The 16,464-nt window shown below is 52.9% G+C and overlaps 1 protein-coding gene across 3 annotated transcripts in view; it reads left to right on the top strand.

Annotated features, from left to right (window-relative positions):
* Window positions 1-7,272: 7,272 nt before the first annotated feature.
* The window catches only part of PPARGC1B (PPARG coactivator 1 beta), a 107,369-nt gene continuing 98,177 nt past the window's right edge, over window positions 7,273-16,464 (top strand). For all 3 annotated transcript variants that reach the window (XM_040972721.1, XM_040972714.1, XM_040972707.1), the window contains exon 1: window positions 7,273-7,514. In XM_040972721.1, the coding sequence (XP_040828655.1) occupies window positions 7,437-7,514 (78 nt within the window). In that variant the 5' untranslated portion in view covers window positions 7,273-7,436. The remainder of the gene's footprint in view (window positions 7,515-16,464) is intronic.

Here is a 16,464-nt window from a genome sequence, read left to right as displayed (position 1 = left end):
TCAAGTCTCACTCCCCTTCCATTTCTTTTTTCCTACTAATGTACATCCTGGGAGCCAGCTGGTGATGGTCCATATGGCTGAGTCCCTGACATTCCAATCGGAGAGATGGACTGAGTTCCTGGCTCCCATCTTTGGTCTAGCCTAGCCCTGGTCCTTATAGTCACTTGGAGAACGCACCAGTGGATGGGCACACGCGCTCTCTGCTTTTAGATTAAGTAAAATAAATGTACAAGCCATTATGCATTTCCATAGAGGGGAGCAGAGTGCTGCCTTCTAAGCACAGGCCCCCTAAGGGCAGGTATTGTGTGACAGTTGCATCACAGTCCCTCTGAGCCAGTCCCGGACCTCCCCTTAATCCCACTTTCCTAAGACTGGCCTTTGTCTTTGCTGGCCCATATTCATATTTTACTTCACATACTTGTGTTAAGCAATATTATGGAGACCATGTCATATATTTAAAACTCTTAGCCAAGTGGCATCACGTAGTGGGAAGCTTTAGGTAGTTTGCTGTCTTGTTGTTTCCTAGTTACATCTGTATGGATGCATGTAGATGTTACTTATTTTCACTATTTTTTGTAAATATGCATTTGTCCGAAAGCAGAGTTACAGAACGAGCGATATCATCTCTGTAACTCTGCTGGTTCATTCTCCACATGGCTGGAATGCCTGGGTCTGGGGCCAGGCTAAAGCCAGGAGCTCCCTCTGGCTCTCCCATATTGGTACAGAGGTCTGAACATTTGGGCCATATTTCCCCCACTAGCTCAGGCCACTAGCAGTGAGCTGGATCAGAAGTGGAGCAACTGGGACCCAAACTGACACCCATATGGGATGCCAGCATCACTGATAGCAGCTTTACCATCACACCATGGCACTGGCCCCTATTTTCACTATTGGATAATGGACTAGCTCAGTGTCTTTTCCCAGTGCCCTGGATTGTCACCATTGTTAATGGTATCGCAGCAAATGCTTCCAGATATAGTTCTTTGTACAGGTATGTAGGCTTCTGTCTCCTATAAGTAGCCAGTTGTGAATGGAACTGCCTTTCTAGATGCTGAAGTTATTTCCAAGTGTTTGCATGGCACCAATACATTCCCTTTAGCTGTCTCACAGTCATCTGATCCTTCTTCTCCAGGGAGTTTCACTTAAGTCATTATTCATCTAAGATCTGTCATCCGTTATATCCAGAAACCATGCATCCTTTTTCTTACCATTTCTCTCTCTCTTTTAAGGTTTATTTATTTGAAAGATACACACACACATACAGAGAATCTTCCATTTGTTGGTTCACTCCCCCAAGGGCCACAACAGCCAGGGCTAGACCAGGTTGAAGCCAGGATCCTGGAGTTCTATCCAAGTCTCCCATGTGGATGGCAGGGGTCCAGATGTGTAAACCATCTTCTGTTGCCTTTCCAGGCCTGTTAGGCAGGAGCTGGATGACAAGTGGAGCAGCTAGGATTCATAGACATGCTCCAGTATGAAATGTCAGAGTTGCTGGCTGTGGCTTAATGTGCTGCACTACACTACTGAGTATGTGGAGCCGCCTCGCTGTACTTTGCCACCGTTTGAATTTGCCTCTTAGAGTACATTCCGCAGAGAAGCATTACTGGTAACTTAGGGCCATGAATGTCAAGTTCAAAGTCCTGTGTAAAGTGAACTGGCTCCACAGGAAACTCTAGGGCACCTGGGGCAGACGGAATGATCCTTGCCAAGGAGTGGTTTTCCTAGGTTCCCAAAGCCAGGCAGTGCAGAGGGTTCAAGTAATATTTTTATTTGCTTGTCTTCTTTGCTGGGTATAATAAAATTAGTTTAGTATCAACTAGATATAATAAATTTAGTTTAGTATAAACTAGATACAAACTTGGTTGCCCTTTATCTCATCAATATTGCTGTTCAGACATAAATATACACAGGTTGAGAATCCCTTAACCAAAATGTTTGAGAGCAGAAGGGTTTCTAGTTTTTTTTTTTTCAGATTTTGGAATATTTACACACACATATACACACACACAAGAAATATCTTAGAAATGGGACTCAAGTCTAAACAGGAAATTCATTTGTGTTTCATATACACCTTATACACATAGCCTGAAGGTAATTTTAATACAGAAGTTTTAGTGATTTTGTGTGCAGAACAAAGTTTCCAGGTGTGGAATTTTCCATCTGTGCTACCATGTCAGCACTCACAGGTTTCAGATATGGAAGCATTTTTTTTTCCAAAGAGTTATTTGTTTATTTGGAAGAGTGCCAGAGAGAGGGAGAGACAATGGGAGGGGGAGAGGCAGAGAGGGGAAAGGGAGAGAGGGGGAGAGAAGAGAATCTTTCATCTAATCGTTCATTTCCGAAATGTCAGCAATGACTGAGGCTGGGCCAGGCTGAAACCAGGTGCCTGGAACTCCATCGGGGTCTGCCACATAGGTACCAGGTACCCAACAATTTGGGCCATTGTTAGCTGTTGCCTTCCCAGGCACATTAGCAGGAAGCTGGATGGGAAGCGGAGCAGCCAGGATTTACATCAACACTATGGTACAGGTTGCTGGTGACATAAGTGGCAGCTTAATGTGCTGCCTCACAAAACTAGCTCCAAAGTCAAGAGCATTTTGTTGCTTCCTTTATGAAATGGGCATCAGGAGGTTCCCTGACTGAGATCTGCTCCATCCACATGGCCTCTGATGAGGCTGGGGAGAATGAACTATGAGCAGCATTGCACAGTTGGGGCACAGAAACAGCTGACTCATCAGCTGCCGGGAGCCAGAGTGCTAACTGCACTCCCCTCCACCCCAAACACATGGGTTAATCCCACAGGGGAAAGAGGGCCTTGCTTAACTCACACAAAATGCCTTGTTTAGGTGGGCCTTCCAATGCCCAAGGCTCTGGTCCCTGACTCTGGGATCTTAAAATACGGGTGCTTTGTCTCCACCTGTTCCAACTTCCTGGCACTGGAAGCCACTTGGGTGCTGTATACATAGCCCCGGTCCTGGCTTCTGGTCCCAGCTCAACCACTAAATGGGCTGGGTGACCCAGGCCCGCATCAGGAAGCCAGTGGCCACAGTGCTCTGGGCTGCCCCTCTGCAGTCCTAAGGTTCCTCACTCCCCGCAGGATTGAGGTGGCTTTCATAACAACCACTACAAAGCAGCACCCTTTTAATTTCCTGTGGCCCTGATCCCCAGCCATGGACAGCAGCAGAACTACATCAACTGGCCCTCTGACCTGAGTCAGAATCACAGTCACAGGCGGCTGGCAAAAAATTGGGGCCATTTTCAAGATCCGTGTCCTCCCATAACAGTTTCCAAAGGGTTTATGTTGCTGCATAAAACATGGGTGGGTGGCACCTGGTGTAGAGACAAGCACACAGCAGGTGCCATGCAACAGCTGTGGCTGATGGGAAGTCTCCAGCAGCAGAGTCAGCTGGTCTGCTCCTCCGACTTCCCAGACCTACTGAATTGGAAACTTTGGCAGGACTTATGAGTTGTACCCTCAAGGATTTGAGACCACAGTCGTAAGGACCTGAATAAAGCTTTTTCTGTTGGTCAGAAAGGAGAAGGTGCCGATGTACTTGGACTGAAGTTTCCAAGGCCAATGTGGCAAGTCCACTTTGCTGCAGCATTTCAGTGACACCCAGGGAGCTCTGGGCATGCACTGGGTGAGCACACAGCTAGCTTCCACCACCCTGGAGAGGTGGAGCCAATATAGAGGCAGAGGAAGCACAGGCTTTCCATAGTCCGGCACCTGGATTTGCATCCCAACTGTGGTTCCTGACTCCAGCTTCCTGCTAATGTAGACCCAGGAAGGCAGTGGTGGTGATGTCTCAAATCATTGTGTTGTTGCCATACATGTGAGATACCTTAACGGAAGGCTCTCCACTTCATCCTGGTCCAGCTGGAGTTTTAGGCGTTTAGAAAGTGAACCAGTGGATGAAAGATGGCTGTTTGCATCACAATTAAATAAAATTAAAAACAATGATAAAATGACACACAGCACATATGCACACATGAACATACGCATGAAGGAAAGCAAAGTAGGAGTTGAGCCAGTTGAATTGGAGAAGTGGCATCCTTGCCACAATCCCTTGGAAGTGGTAGGCCAAGAACGTGCTGCTGTTCCAGCTTTCCTGCGGCTGTGTAGTTGGTCTGAGGTTTCCCTCATTACCTTTCAAGGTCTGTGGCTTGGAGCATATACAGATCTGGGTTCAAATCTCAGCCATGTCTCTAATTGCTGGGTCTGGAGCTAATCACTTTAACCCCTTTTAAGTTTTCGTTTCCCCAGGCAGAAACGGACATCATGATTCACCCTCTCTAGTGTTGTTGAGGGGATTAGAACTGTGACAGGTTCAGGAAGCCAGCAGCTTTGGTACAAAAAAGCCGCTAAGTTCTGCAGAAGCCTGAATTGCCTTGGCGTCTGGGTTAGAGGATTCTGCACAAGTTCATCTCTCTGGGTCTTTCTCTGTCACAGACAGGAACACAGCCCCAGAGAGAGGTGGTACTAGCCTTCTGCGCACACCTTAGTCTCTTTAGGGCTTTTAATATCGCAGTGAAGAAACCCCAGTTCCTCTTCAGACTGGATGGGCGATGGACTGAGGCTCTCAGGTGGTGTGTGGTAATGGGACTCCTGGGACAAAGACACTTGTGAAAAGGAAGTCCCTGAGCCTGGGCCATTTGTGGCCTTTCTGTGAACACCAGAGTTTTTAAAAAACAGAGCTAGGGCCAGCACAATGGCTCAACTGGCTAATCCTCCAATTCTAAGCTCTGGCATCCCATAGGGGTGCCAGTTTGTACCCCGGTTATTCCACTTCCCATCCAGCTCCCTGCATGTGGCCTGGGAAAGCACAGAGAATGAGCCAAGTCCTTTGGATTCTACACCTGCAATGAAGACCCGGAGGAAGCTCCTGGCTCTTGGCTTTGGATTGTCTCTGCTCTGACTGTTGTGGGTATTTGGGGAGTGAACCAGCAGGTGGAAGATATTTTTTTCTGTCTCTCCTTCTTTTTTATAAATCTGCTTTTCCAGTGAAAAGAAATAAATCTTAAAAAACAACCAACCAACCAAAAATCCCCAAACAGAGAGGGCTCTGGGCAAGTGCTATTGAGGCCTTTGCAGGCTGGTCTAGGAGGAATACATCCGGAGATTGTCGCACCTGACTCTGAGTCTGGTGCTCAGGGGCCCTGGGGGAGGACAAGTCCTGAGTGCTGAGTGGTCGTGTGGTGCTGATGATGATGGCAGTGGGCACTTCCTATAAGCCAGGTATAGGATCAAACAATTGACTTCACACACATGCTTTGTCCCCCATCCTGATGAGATTCCTATATGGAGCAGCACCAATATGGCCCCCATTTCACAGATGAGAAAGTTGAGTTTCAGGTTAAGTGAATGACCGGAATTCAAACCTAAAGGTATAGGAGCCTAAGGTAAACCAGCAGTCTGTAAGGGGCAGAAAGAAGGTAAGGAACAAGCTGGTCAGTGCCTTCAGAGGATGCGTATGTGTGTGCATATAGCTATGAGGGCACTCCCCAAAGCTCATGGAAAAATGGAATTAAATGATGGGTTTATTTTAGTGCATAAAAACCCTGAAATCCATACATAGACCCCTCCTCACAATTCATAATTCAGATTTTCCATTTTGAGAAAACTTTCTTGGCACTCAATTTTTTTTTTTGCACCAAAATAATGTAATTCTTTGAATCCCATTTTCTCAAAAACCTTTTGAAGTATCCTCATGCAAGCTACTTTATTCCCATTCTGATGAATGAGAATACAGAGGGCCAGAAAATTTAGCGTCTGCCCTAGGAGGCCAGACATCAGCCAAGCACTTTACATATCTCCTAACATCCTATGATGTAAGTAGTTGTGATCCTTTTGGTGTAAATGAAGAGGCCAGACCCTAAGACTAAATGACTCTTGTAACCAGAAAGTAGAACTCTAGGGCCTGGGCTCTTCCTGAGCTGACCAAGAAGTGGTAGGAGCTGGACCAGAACCCAGGCCTCTGGAGGAAGGCTTTCTGCAGATTATGCATTGTTCTTTAAAAGCATGTGGGCTGCACGCCCAAAGCGTGAAATCACGCCTTGTGGTTCTGGGAACCTCCGCCTGGGGATGGAGGAAGTTTATGTTCTGGTGTTCAAGTCTGAGCAGGTACTTGCAGGGCTGTGAGTTTCCTCCCTGGGCTGGGTGTGCAGGATGGGGTGGGAGGAGGGCAGGAGGCAGGTGTGCCCAATGAAACAGGCGCAAATCTCCCCACCTTCTTGAAGATCTCCTGCCTGATAAAGAGCAGGCACAAGAATGAAAGTTCAAGGTTGAAGCCAAGGGACCTGAGTTCACTGCTGGCTTCAGGTGCACTCTTGGCAGCTTCTCTATCTGGACAAGCACTGCTAGTGAGGGTTAAAATCCTGCAGTTTTTTTCAGCTCATACATGACTCACAAAGCACCTACTGTGTGCAGGCCAACACAGATCAGAGCCCTGCTTTTGTGGGCCGTAGAGTCCAGTAAGGAGAGGTTCATAGGAACAAGCTCAAAGTAGTAAATGTGACCAGGCTTTGAAAGGAAAAGGAGAGCTAAATTACAAGGCTTTGGCGGTGGTCCAGGTGGAGAGAGAGTGGGTTGAGTCTGCGGGTGGGCTGCTGGTGGAGGGGTCCCTTGTCACAGCAACTGAGAAAAGGCCCACGGACTCTGCTGGCTGAAAACTTCTACGTGCAGGCATCGTGGGCCTAGAAAAGAGAAGTATTAGAAGTGTGTTTTTTGGGGGGTGGGGGTGGGGGTGGGGGTAGGGGGAGCAGTTGGTAGAAGAGGAGAGTGTTAGGAAGAAATGAGAGAAATGGTCAAGTCTTAAAAAATAAGGGTCAATACATTCCTCAAAGAGATAAAAAATGCCACCTCCTCTGAGCAGCCTTCCCTGATTGTGCCTCTGGCTTTTCTTTCTCCCTCCTAGCAAATCAGTTTAAGTTGAGAAATGCAAGCCTCCAGGGCTTTCTCTTCCCGCGGTTGAAGTACACGGAGGTTGCACACGCAACTCCCCGCCGGCCCAGCCTCAGTTTCCCCAGCTGTGCAGGAGCAGGTCGCCTCGCAGGGCCCGCCCAGCGCTAACGCAACGTGATTCGTCCTGGCAGAAGCGGGGGGCTGCCCGCATTGCTGCGCAGGCATCGGGCTGCTAGGCTGGGGCACTGCCACTCGGCTGCAGGCTGTCTGCTGCCTGCGGGGGGCTGCGGGAGCGGGTCTCGCCGTCAGGTTCTGCGCAGCGAAGTGGTGGGGGGTGCGACCCCCGGCCCGCGCGGGCGCCGCGAGGCCCCGCCCCCGCAGCCAGCGGCCCTGCGGCAGCCCCGGGCCCGAGCTCCGCCCTCCACCTCCCGCCGGCCTCGCTCTCTCCTCCCTCCCTCGCTCGCTCGCTCGCCCGCTCCCTCCCCCGGGCCGGCTCGGCGTTGATTCCGCCGCACGCTGCAGCCGCGGCTGGAAGATGGCGGGGAACGACTGCGGCGCGCTGCTGGACGAAGAGCTGTCTTCCTTCTTCCTCAACTATCTCTCCGACACGCAGGTAAGGCCGGCGGGGGCCGTAGGCCCAGGGCCCGGGTGCTGAGCCCCGGGGGCTGCAGTGGCAGCCGCGGAGGCTGGGGACGCAGCGGTGGGCGCGCTGGGGAGATTGGGGTTCGAGGCTGCAGAGCCCCGCTTTCACGAGCACTGCGTTGCGTTCCGTTACAGGGGGCGCGGAGCCCGTGGTCCTCCCGGACGCTTGCCGGAGCGCCAGGGGCGCTACGTCCGGTGGAGAGGGTCTTGCTTCGGCCGCCTGCAGTACGCCCGCCCGAGAGCCGAGCTAGGGGTACCGCGCCTCCTTGGGGAGGTGGAGCCATGCCAAGGTGTAGGGGACCCTCCGGCTGGCACTGGGTGCTGGAGGCGCGCCGTCAGCGCCCGGCACTTGCTGCCGTACTTTCACGTGTACTTGGGGCCCCGGCACGGGCGCCTGTACCCGGGCCCCGGAGTCGTCTGAACCCCTAATCCCCGGTTCCCCGCCACTCCACACCGTGTGCTGCTGCTGTTGACCCCCCACAGCTCCCTACTGGAGCCCGCAGCGCGGAGTTTCCTGCCAGTTGCGGGCTAAGGGCAAAGGGGGCTGCGGGCACGTGGATCTGCAGGCGGAGATAGCTAGCGCCTTCCTGGTTTCGCTATCCCGTGGAGCCCCCCGGGGCAAAGCAAGGCACGCAAGGCAAAGCTGGGTGGGGGCGGAAGCACTGTCAGGGGGGCTCCTGGGTCCCCCTGCGGCGCGCGGCCACGGCGCGTGCTCCACGACGCAGGGGGAAGGGAAGGCGAGGCGGCGTCCCGGGTTTTGGCTGAGCCCAGGAACCCCACCGGCGACACGCGCGTGACAGGAGACGGTGCTATGGTGTGCCGGGTGTGTGGGGGAGGGCGAGGAAGCGGGCAGCTCAGAGCCGGGGACGGGGTGCTGCCAGGACCTGCAGCTCTCGAAAAGGTTGGTGTGGGGCCTGAGCCCCCCTCCACCCCTTCCCCAATCTACCCTCACCCACCCATGCCTGTTGCAAGCATAAAGTTTGACAACGGAGTTCGGGCTTTTTCTCTGGGCAGGCGGCTGTTGGGTCACCGAGAGACTGAGGAAACTGTGGGGCCGTTGGAGGAGACCCCGAATGCGGGGACACGCCTGGGCGCCGAGAAGGGCCGCCGGGTAGAACCGGGCGCGGCTTGCGGGGGCTGGTTGGGTACCTGGAGTGGGAACGCCGGTGCTGGCCCGTTTTGCATAACACGGGAAGGGAGGGGGCAGGCGGAGGGGCCGGGAGGTGGGAGGAGAGAGAGAGAAAGAGAGAGGGAAACTTTGCTTCTTGTTATAATCTGCCAGTCTCTGGGCGGTAGCAGCTGTCATGGGACCGGGTGGGCGGGGAGAGGCTCGCTAGCTGACTCCCTTGCGGTGAGACGCGACTTGGAGGGGGACGCCGCCGCCGAGACGTTCAGCTGCGGGCAGGCTCCGGGCGGCGATCGGGCTGGCGGCCGGGACAGCGCGGCTTGGCGGGTGTCGCCGAGTGGAAGCCCACGGCGCGCTGAGCGGGGAAGGCCGGCCCGCGCGCTGCAGACGAGCCTGCGCCCGGGGTCCAGCCGCGGGGCCGCGTGCTGGGTGGCGGGGGGCGCGCCTGGGTGGGTCGGCGGCCGAGCGGGGCTGGCGGCGTGTGACTGCGCGCGGCTGCGGGTCGGGGGCCGCGCCCGTGGGTGCGTGTGTGTGCGGGTGTGTGTGTGCGCGCGCCGGGCGCGTACCTTTGCCGCTGACGAAACTGCGGTGGAGAGCTCCCGCCGCTGTCGCCGGCTCCGTCACACGCCCCGCGCCCGCGTGTTTGCCGAGGCGAGTCCCAAGCCTCTGCACCCCCGGAGCCTACACCTGTGGCGAAGGGAAGGCTGGATTCCGGCTGGGGGAAGAGGGTGTCGCAGAGTAGGGAAGACCCTGCTCCTAAGGCCTTGCCCATGCCCGGGGTGAGGGGTTTGTCTCCAAGCCTGGAGTCAGAGCCGAGGCGGAGGAAGCCTGACACAGTTGGCGCCACGGCAGGAACTGCGGGTTCCCAGAGCTGGGCTCTCCCACCCACCCCGGTTTTAACTCTAGCCTTGGCACTGCGATTATTGCTGCTTTCTGCCTCTGAGACCCACGGAGCAAACCTGCCCACCCAAGGGGAATATTTACCCCCTAGGAAGCTAGCGAAGTGAGTGATCCGATGTCAGCCAAGGCAGTGCAGTGAAAGTTAATCTGGGACGTTCCCTTTTTTTATGGAGCCACGTGACAGGTCGAGGATCTTGTGTGGATCTTCGCCGGCCCAACTTGGGAAATGTAATGGGTAGGGCGCGTCTTGCGGCCGGCCCTACAAGGCTCCCAGCGCGCCGCCGGAAGAGAAGCTGGGCGGGCCGTGGCGCGGCGCCGCCTCATTTTACAGCTGGAGGGAAGAGGCAGTGTTGGGTGAGCGGCTTGTCCAGGACCACGCAGCCAGCGGGTGACAGAGCCACCCAGGGCTCCTGACCCCAGGTCCTGTGTGTTACCTTGAAATAGCACTGGACTTGGAGTCAGAAGGCCTGAGTGGAGTCGTCTTCCCCACTCTCTGGCTGGGTGATCCCGAGCAAGCCATTTGAACTCTACGCGCCTTGGTCCTCCCGCTGTCAAATGGGGCTGGCCGTACAAGGGCCAGGACCTACCTGATTGTGGGGTGAGCGTTGTTTGCATGCGAGCTGTGCGGTGCGTCGGTAGCCCCCCTCCTACCCCATCCCACCCCTCCCCAGCCTTGCCCTTGGTCCTCTCTTCTGCTCTCTTCTCCCGCCCTCCGGGAGGGTTGGGGAAAGTGACCATTCATTGATTTTTGTTGTTGCTGTTTTTGGTTGTTAATACAGAGTTTGATTATCTATCAGGGCTGCTGCTGAAGAAATTTCTTTTTAAAAATTATTATTATCATGTTATGATACAGTTTCATAGACCCTGGGATTTTGCTTACCCCCTCCTCAAGTTCCCTCCCCAACCAAGTTCCACTGTATTATTACTATAGTACAAGACTTAACTTTTACCCCCCCCCCCCACCGGGGCCAAAGTACAGACATGAAGCTGAGCAGAGATTGTGAAAGCTTCTTGGAAAGGGTTGAGGAATGTTTCCCAAGGGACTCTGGGGCTGCTGTCACCTTTGCTCAGGCTGTGCCTTGCCTGGAGTGTCCTGTGGCCCCCATCCGTCATGACCCCCATCCTGCATGGCCTCCGCTGCCACCCCCAGGCCCCCTCCTTCCAGGCCAGCATTTCCAGCCTGGCTTGGCCTGCTTTTTTTCCCCCCTGGGTTTCCAAGTGTGTGTTACATAGCTAGGCACTGGGTATGTGTGGAACCATGGACCCAGCTGTGCCTTCCATTTCTCTCTGACCACATGGCACCTGTCAGCACGCTGAGCCATGTTTCTCTGCCTGGTTGGTAGGTCTGGCACATGGATTATGGGCGACAGTGCAGGCAGGCCCTGCGAAGGAGCAGTTTCCAGGGTGGTAGGGGTGACGGCTGGGGAGCGAGGCATGCAGAGGGCTGCAGCTGTGGGCCAGGGCTTAGGCTCCAGAGGCAGCACGGTCGAGCCCCTGCTAAACGTGGGCAGCTGGAAGTCACCTGGAGAGTCAGTCCTGGATGCCTAAGATGTCAGACTCGGCTAGGACTATGTATTAGATCCTCATTGCTTAGTCATACTTAATTACAAAATTTAGACTAGATTCTATGCATAAAGGAGACAGAAGTATGTAATTTTAGCTGAAGATAACACTTTTTGATGTTTCGTATGTATTTCTTGACTGTTTTCTTATTGTTGTAGATCACTGCCCCCCACGAGTCCTTCAGTACATACTAATTTGTGACTTGGGAACACCTGTTTTGTAGTTGCTTCTTTCTCTTCCAAATAATATGCAATGAACACCCTTCCATATCAATAAATATTCTTGATATTCTCCTAGTTATATAGCATGTCTTTGGGAGATTGAACACAGTGTATTTAACCATTTTGTCATTGTTACTCCTGTTGAGTTATTTACAATTGTTTCATGGCTATTGTAAGTAATGTTGAGATGAATATCTTTGCACACGTGTCTCCTTTCTTTTCTCCCCCCCACCCCCTTTCTTTTCTTTAAATTCCTAGAGGTGAAATGGCTCCATCAAAGGAATTGTGCGGGCATGTGGTAAACACGCTTTGAGTTGCCTTCTAGAAGGAGGTGCTGAGTGGCCGTGGCTGCCTTCCATACTCACAGGACTCCTGGCATTTTCTTGCTATTTCCTTTTCCCCAGGTTGTTCATCAATAAATTCTGTCACTATTATTATTTGCATGTGTATTTCTTTGATTACCGCGATGTTGAACTCCCGCCTGCCCACACCATGACGGTGTTTCTGTTCTGTAAAGTGTTTGTGTGAACTTGGCCCATTTTGCAATTGGTATGCTGTCCGCATGTCACAGAGCTGGAGCTGAGCACCCAGAAGGGGCCACTGCCACATAGAGAAAGGAGGGAATTAGTTTGCTAAGTCAGGGCTGTCGTGGAGGCCAGGGTCAACTTGTTTTTCAAGTCCAAGTTCCAGCTACACGTAGGAGCAGATGGACATGCATCCTTTGCCCACCGTCATTTCTGTGAGACCCAGTGGGGCGGGTAGGAGCAGGAGGGAGGTCACACGAGGCATGTTCACTGGAGGCCTGAGTTCTCTGGCTTATGCCCATGAAACCCATGAAACCCAGGAAAGGCAGTGGCTCAGCAGCTGGACTCCGGAGGCTCATGTTTCCCTTCTATGCTGGGGCCTCCAGTCCCAGCAGGTGCAGGCCGGCCCCAGGGTCGCCTAAGCCGCAACATGAGTCACTCTTTCCCTTCTCTCCCCAGGAGAGTTTCTACTGCCTAAGCATACTGCCTGGAGTAAGAAGCAGCCTTGCAGATGGGGGCTGTGGCTTGGCAGTGAAATCTTAGCCAGGGCCTTCCGGTGTTACCAACTGTCTTCTTCATCATCTTCTTCAGTGACATTTATTGAGCCAGTTGTAGATCCCTGACCCCAGTGGAACCTGCTGCTCGCATTGCTGCATTTCCCTCTCACAGAGATGGCACATGGGTTGGTCCAGATTTCCTAAATTCACAGTGCTTGCTTCTAGACTCTACCTGCACGGACTCTGAGGGTGAGCAAGAACCAGAAGGACTGGGGGTTCATGTTCCTAAGCTTCCTTAATACGGACACTCCTTTGGGGTTCTGTTGGTTATTTTTCTAACACCTTTACCAAGGGAAGCTATGTTGGGTAGAGAGCTGAGAGGACTCTAAGCTCCTGTGTTCTTCTGTAGTCCTTTCTTTCTCTATGTGTGCCTCTGTGTAGTTCTGCCTCTTGAAGAAAGAAAAAACACCATTCATTTAAAAACTAGTTAACTCGTTAGTTAGTGTCTGCACTCTAGCCCAGTGCTGGTACTTGAGTTGTCTGCTTTCCCCCTGGGACCCCAGCCCTGCCCCATCTTTTGTTACTCCATGCTGTTTCTTCTGGGCCTCCCACGTCCCCTGCAAGGTCCAGCTTTCAAACCACCCTCTGTTCCTTGGCCAGGCCTAGCCGCCCCAGCGTACCTGGTCATACCATGCAGGGTCAGCAGAGTCCTCCTGAGCTGAGCTCCTATTCTGAGATTTGTTGGCTGAGAGACCCTGAGTGGGTCATGCAGTCTCACTCAGCTCCCATTTCCACGTGTGTAGAGAGGAAAGACTCTGAGAGCTAGGTCCTGCCCCTGGTGTGTTGCCAGAATGCATACCCTGGCCTGTGCTAGACCCCTACCCGGCTTCAGGATGAGAACAGTGTTAGCATGATGGTCTCCAAGGCACTCCCCACAAACAGTGGTTGTGAAGAGGCAATGGAAATCAACCTGACAATGAGAATTGAGAGCAGCACATGCCCGAAAGGCACTTGATCCACCCCAAGTGGTAGAAGCAACCCTTCCTGTGTGGATCCCACTAAATGTTGAAAAACACTCTAGCACGTTGAGTTCCAAGGGGCAAAGATTTTGTTGTGTTTTCATTCACTGCCAAGGCATACCTGGAACGCCACAGCCTCGGAGTCCCCACTGCGTGGAAGAATGTGCTAGACTGTGACCCTCTTTAGGACATGGTTTCTTAACGGTCAATCATCAGTCTGTGGGCTCCGAGAAGGGACAGACTAATAAGCACTTGTGTGATCACCCAGAATATACTCTCCTGGCTGCTGGCCCTGTCATTGTCACTTCTTCCTAACCCGACTTGCCTGTGAAGCCTTTTAGGCTGTTTCCCAGCCTGCTGCTACACGTGGAGTGGGTGCTTAGGACCTATGGCGCCTGTTGGCACCTTGCTCATTGCTCCTGTGCTGCAAGCTCTGGGAGGGCGAGGAGGAAAGAGTTACCCTGGATGAGCACAGTGGTTGTGGGTAAAGCAGGGACATTTCAGGGTAGAATGCCTTCTGCATGTGGGGTTCTGGTCTTTGTTGCACTGGGGGATGTCTCAGACCTGCACCACAGGAGATGGTAGGGAGGACTGTGCAGTGAAGCCCCTAGGCCCTGGATGCTGCCAACGGACACTCCTGGCTTCTCTTGGTTCACAAAGGAATTGAGGAGGGTTGGGTAGCAATATTGGCTCTGGGTGAGGGGCAGGGTGGGTAGTCCTCTGAGAGGCATTGTTGTCCAGGGCAGCTGGACTTTGGGGGCCCAGTGGATCTCTGGAGTAAGAACTCCTGGACAGGTTGCATTTTCTTCCTGTTCCCGTTGTCCACACCCCTGCCACAGAGTGTGAATCTTCAGGTATGCAGGACCACCTGGTGTGGGCCCCCCTGGGTGCTCAGAGAGGAATTACCTGGCCAGAGGTCTGTAGGCTCTTGGTGACAGCTGACCTCCTGGACCTCTTGCCCTGCTCCTACAGAGACAGATGAGAGGGTAAGAGCCTGTCATTACTGCTGGGTGTTTTAGGTAAGGCAACAAACATTTGCTGTAGTTGTATGTTACAGGGAGTGGGGGGAAGTGCTATGACCTTGATACTGGAAGTTTTTGTGCCTTTATCTTTTTACCTAGGAAGTGGGGCAAAGAACTACGTGAGTGCTGTGGGGTCTGGAGGCACAGTGGCTGGAGCAGGGCCTATTCTGCAGGGCAGCCCCCTGAGCAGTAGAAGATACATAGACAGTACAGACCCTGCTGCCATCAAAGACAGGCGAAGAAGTAACACATACTGGTCTCAAGCTTTAAGCCTAAGCTTTATGCCAGTGTTCTTGACCTTGAGGAAGTGACTTATACTCTGGAATCTCAGTTGCTTCCTATACAGAAGTGAAGATAATCGTCCAGTATAACAGCAGGGGCCAAGTAAGACTTGCAACATTGCTGAACATGAAGTAAGCAGGTGACCCATGATAATCACTATAGTTGTGACAATGATAGTTGTGAAAAGCATAGAGCACCACACTGGGATAGACTTGAGCCTTCAGAGAATGGGGAGCACCCTGGAGACCATCATCTGGAAGCAGGGTAGGGGCCTGGTGGAGACCAGGGCATGCACCAGGGGCAGGACCTACCTCTCGGCTGCTGTCTGCTGGCCAGGGCTGGCTCTGCCCAGCGGGACCTCCACTGTCTGGGACCCATGTCTGGGAACCCAGCAGGGCGATTCCTATGCAGCTGAGATGGAGGCTCCCGACAGCTCTGCAGCCGTATTTTTCCTTGTGATTGCCTGGCAGAACACAGTCATTTAGCAGAGGGAGAGCGAAGAGACGTTAGAAACCAGGCCCTGAGCAGTTGCAGCAGCCGGCCCACGAGTCACTCCCTGATGTTGCCATGGCAAACAGCCTTGGCAACGTGGCTGCTCGCGCCTTTATTTCTGGTTGCAGGCTCCTCGCAAAGGAAGGATGGTACCCAGAACATTGTTGGGCGGTGGTGCTGCCCTGGAGGACATCCCTACCATCCTGCCCACCCAGACTCCAGCAACCCCTACTCAGAGCATCCACAGGCCACATAGCTGCCGGAACAGACTCCTGGTCATTGCCATCTGTCCAGATGTACCTCCATTCATCAACCACCATAGGCACGGGCATGCCACACCATGCTCTGCTGTAGGAACAGAACAGCATCATTTAAAAAAATATTTATTTATTTTTTATTAGAAAGGCAAATTTCCAGAGAAGAGAGACAGAAAGATCTTCCATTCACTGGTTCACTCCCCAAATGGCTGCAATGGCTGGAGCTGAGCCAATCTGAAGTCAGGAGCTAGGAACTTCTTTCAGGTCCTCGCTGTGGATGCAGGGTTCCAAGGACTTGGCCATCCTCTACTGCTTTCCCAGGCCATCAGCAGGGAGCTGGATGGGAAGTGGAGCAGCCAGCATATAAACCAGCCAGCACCCATGTGGGATGCCGGCAGAGGATTAGGCACTTGAGCCATTATACCCTCCAGCCCACACATCCTCATCTTAATTTAAAGCCTGCTGCTAGGTCTTCCCCGTCTGGTCTCATTTTAAGCAGTGATGGTGCTGAGAACAATTAGCTACTCACCCTTTCCAGAAATTCCTCTTGTGCATCTGTACAATTCCGTGTAATTTCAAAGGAACAGCCCTAGGAGGTGGTTCCTACTCTTATTGTATCTCTCCGCGGGGCTGATGCTGTGGTTCTTCCCCCACACCAGGTGACACTGGCCCCCTAGCTATTCCCTGTCTTCAGTTGCATCCTTCAAGACTCACTTTGGGCTCACCCTCCTCACATGTGCCCCCGTTTGCTATGTGATGCACCATTTGGTCCAAATGTCCTATGTTCCTAGCCTTTACTCAGTGCTGTTGTCATCCTGGTGAGTTTAAATCTGCATCCTTCCCACCCCCAATACCCCACCCCAGAAAAACACAAAATGAGAAAATGGGCTAATGTGGGAAGCTAATGTGGTATTGTGACACAACTGGTAACACTACTACCTGCAGTGCTGGCACCTCACACTGGTGCCAATTTGAGTCCCCGTTGCTCCACTTCTGATTCAGCTCCCTGCCAGTGTGC

The sequence above is a fragment of the Ochotona curzoniae genome, unplaced genomic scaffold (assembly GCF_017591425.1).
Source record: "Ochotona curzoniae isolate NIBS_2020 unplaced genomic scaffold, NIBS_Ocur_1.0 contig_1, whole genome shotgun sequence".
In the NCBI taxonomy this organism is placed as follows: Eukaryota; Metazoa; Chordata; class Mammalia; order Lagomorpha; family Ochotonidae; genus Ochotona; species Ochotona curzoniae.
This window is presented reverse-complemented; position numbering and strand designations above follow the sequence as displayed.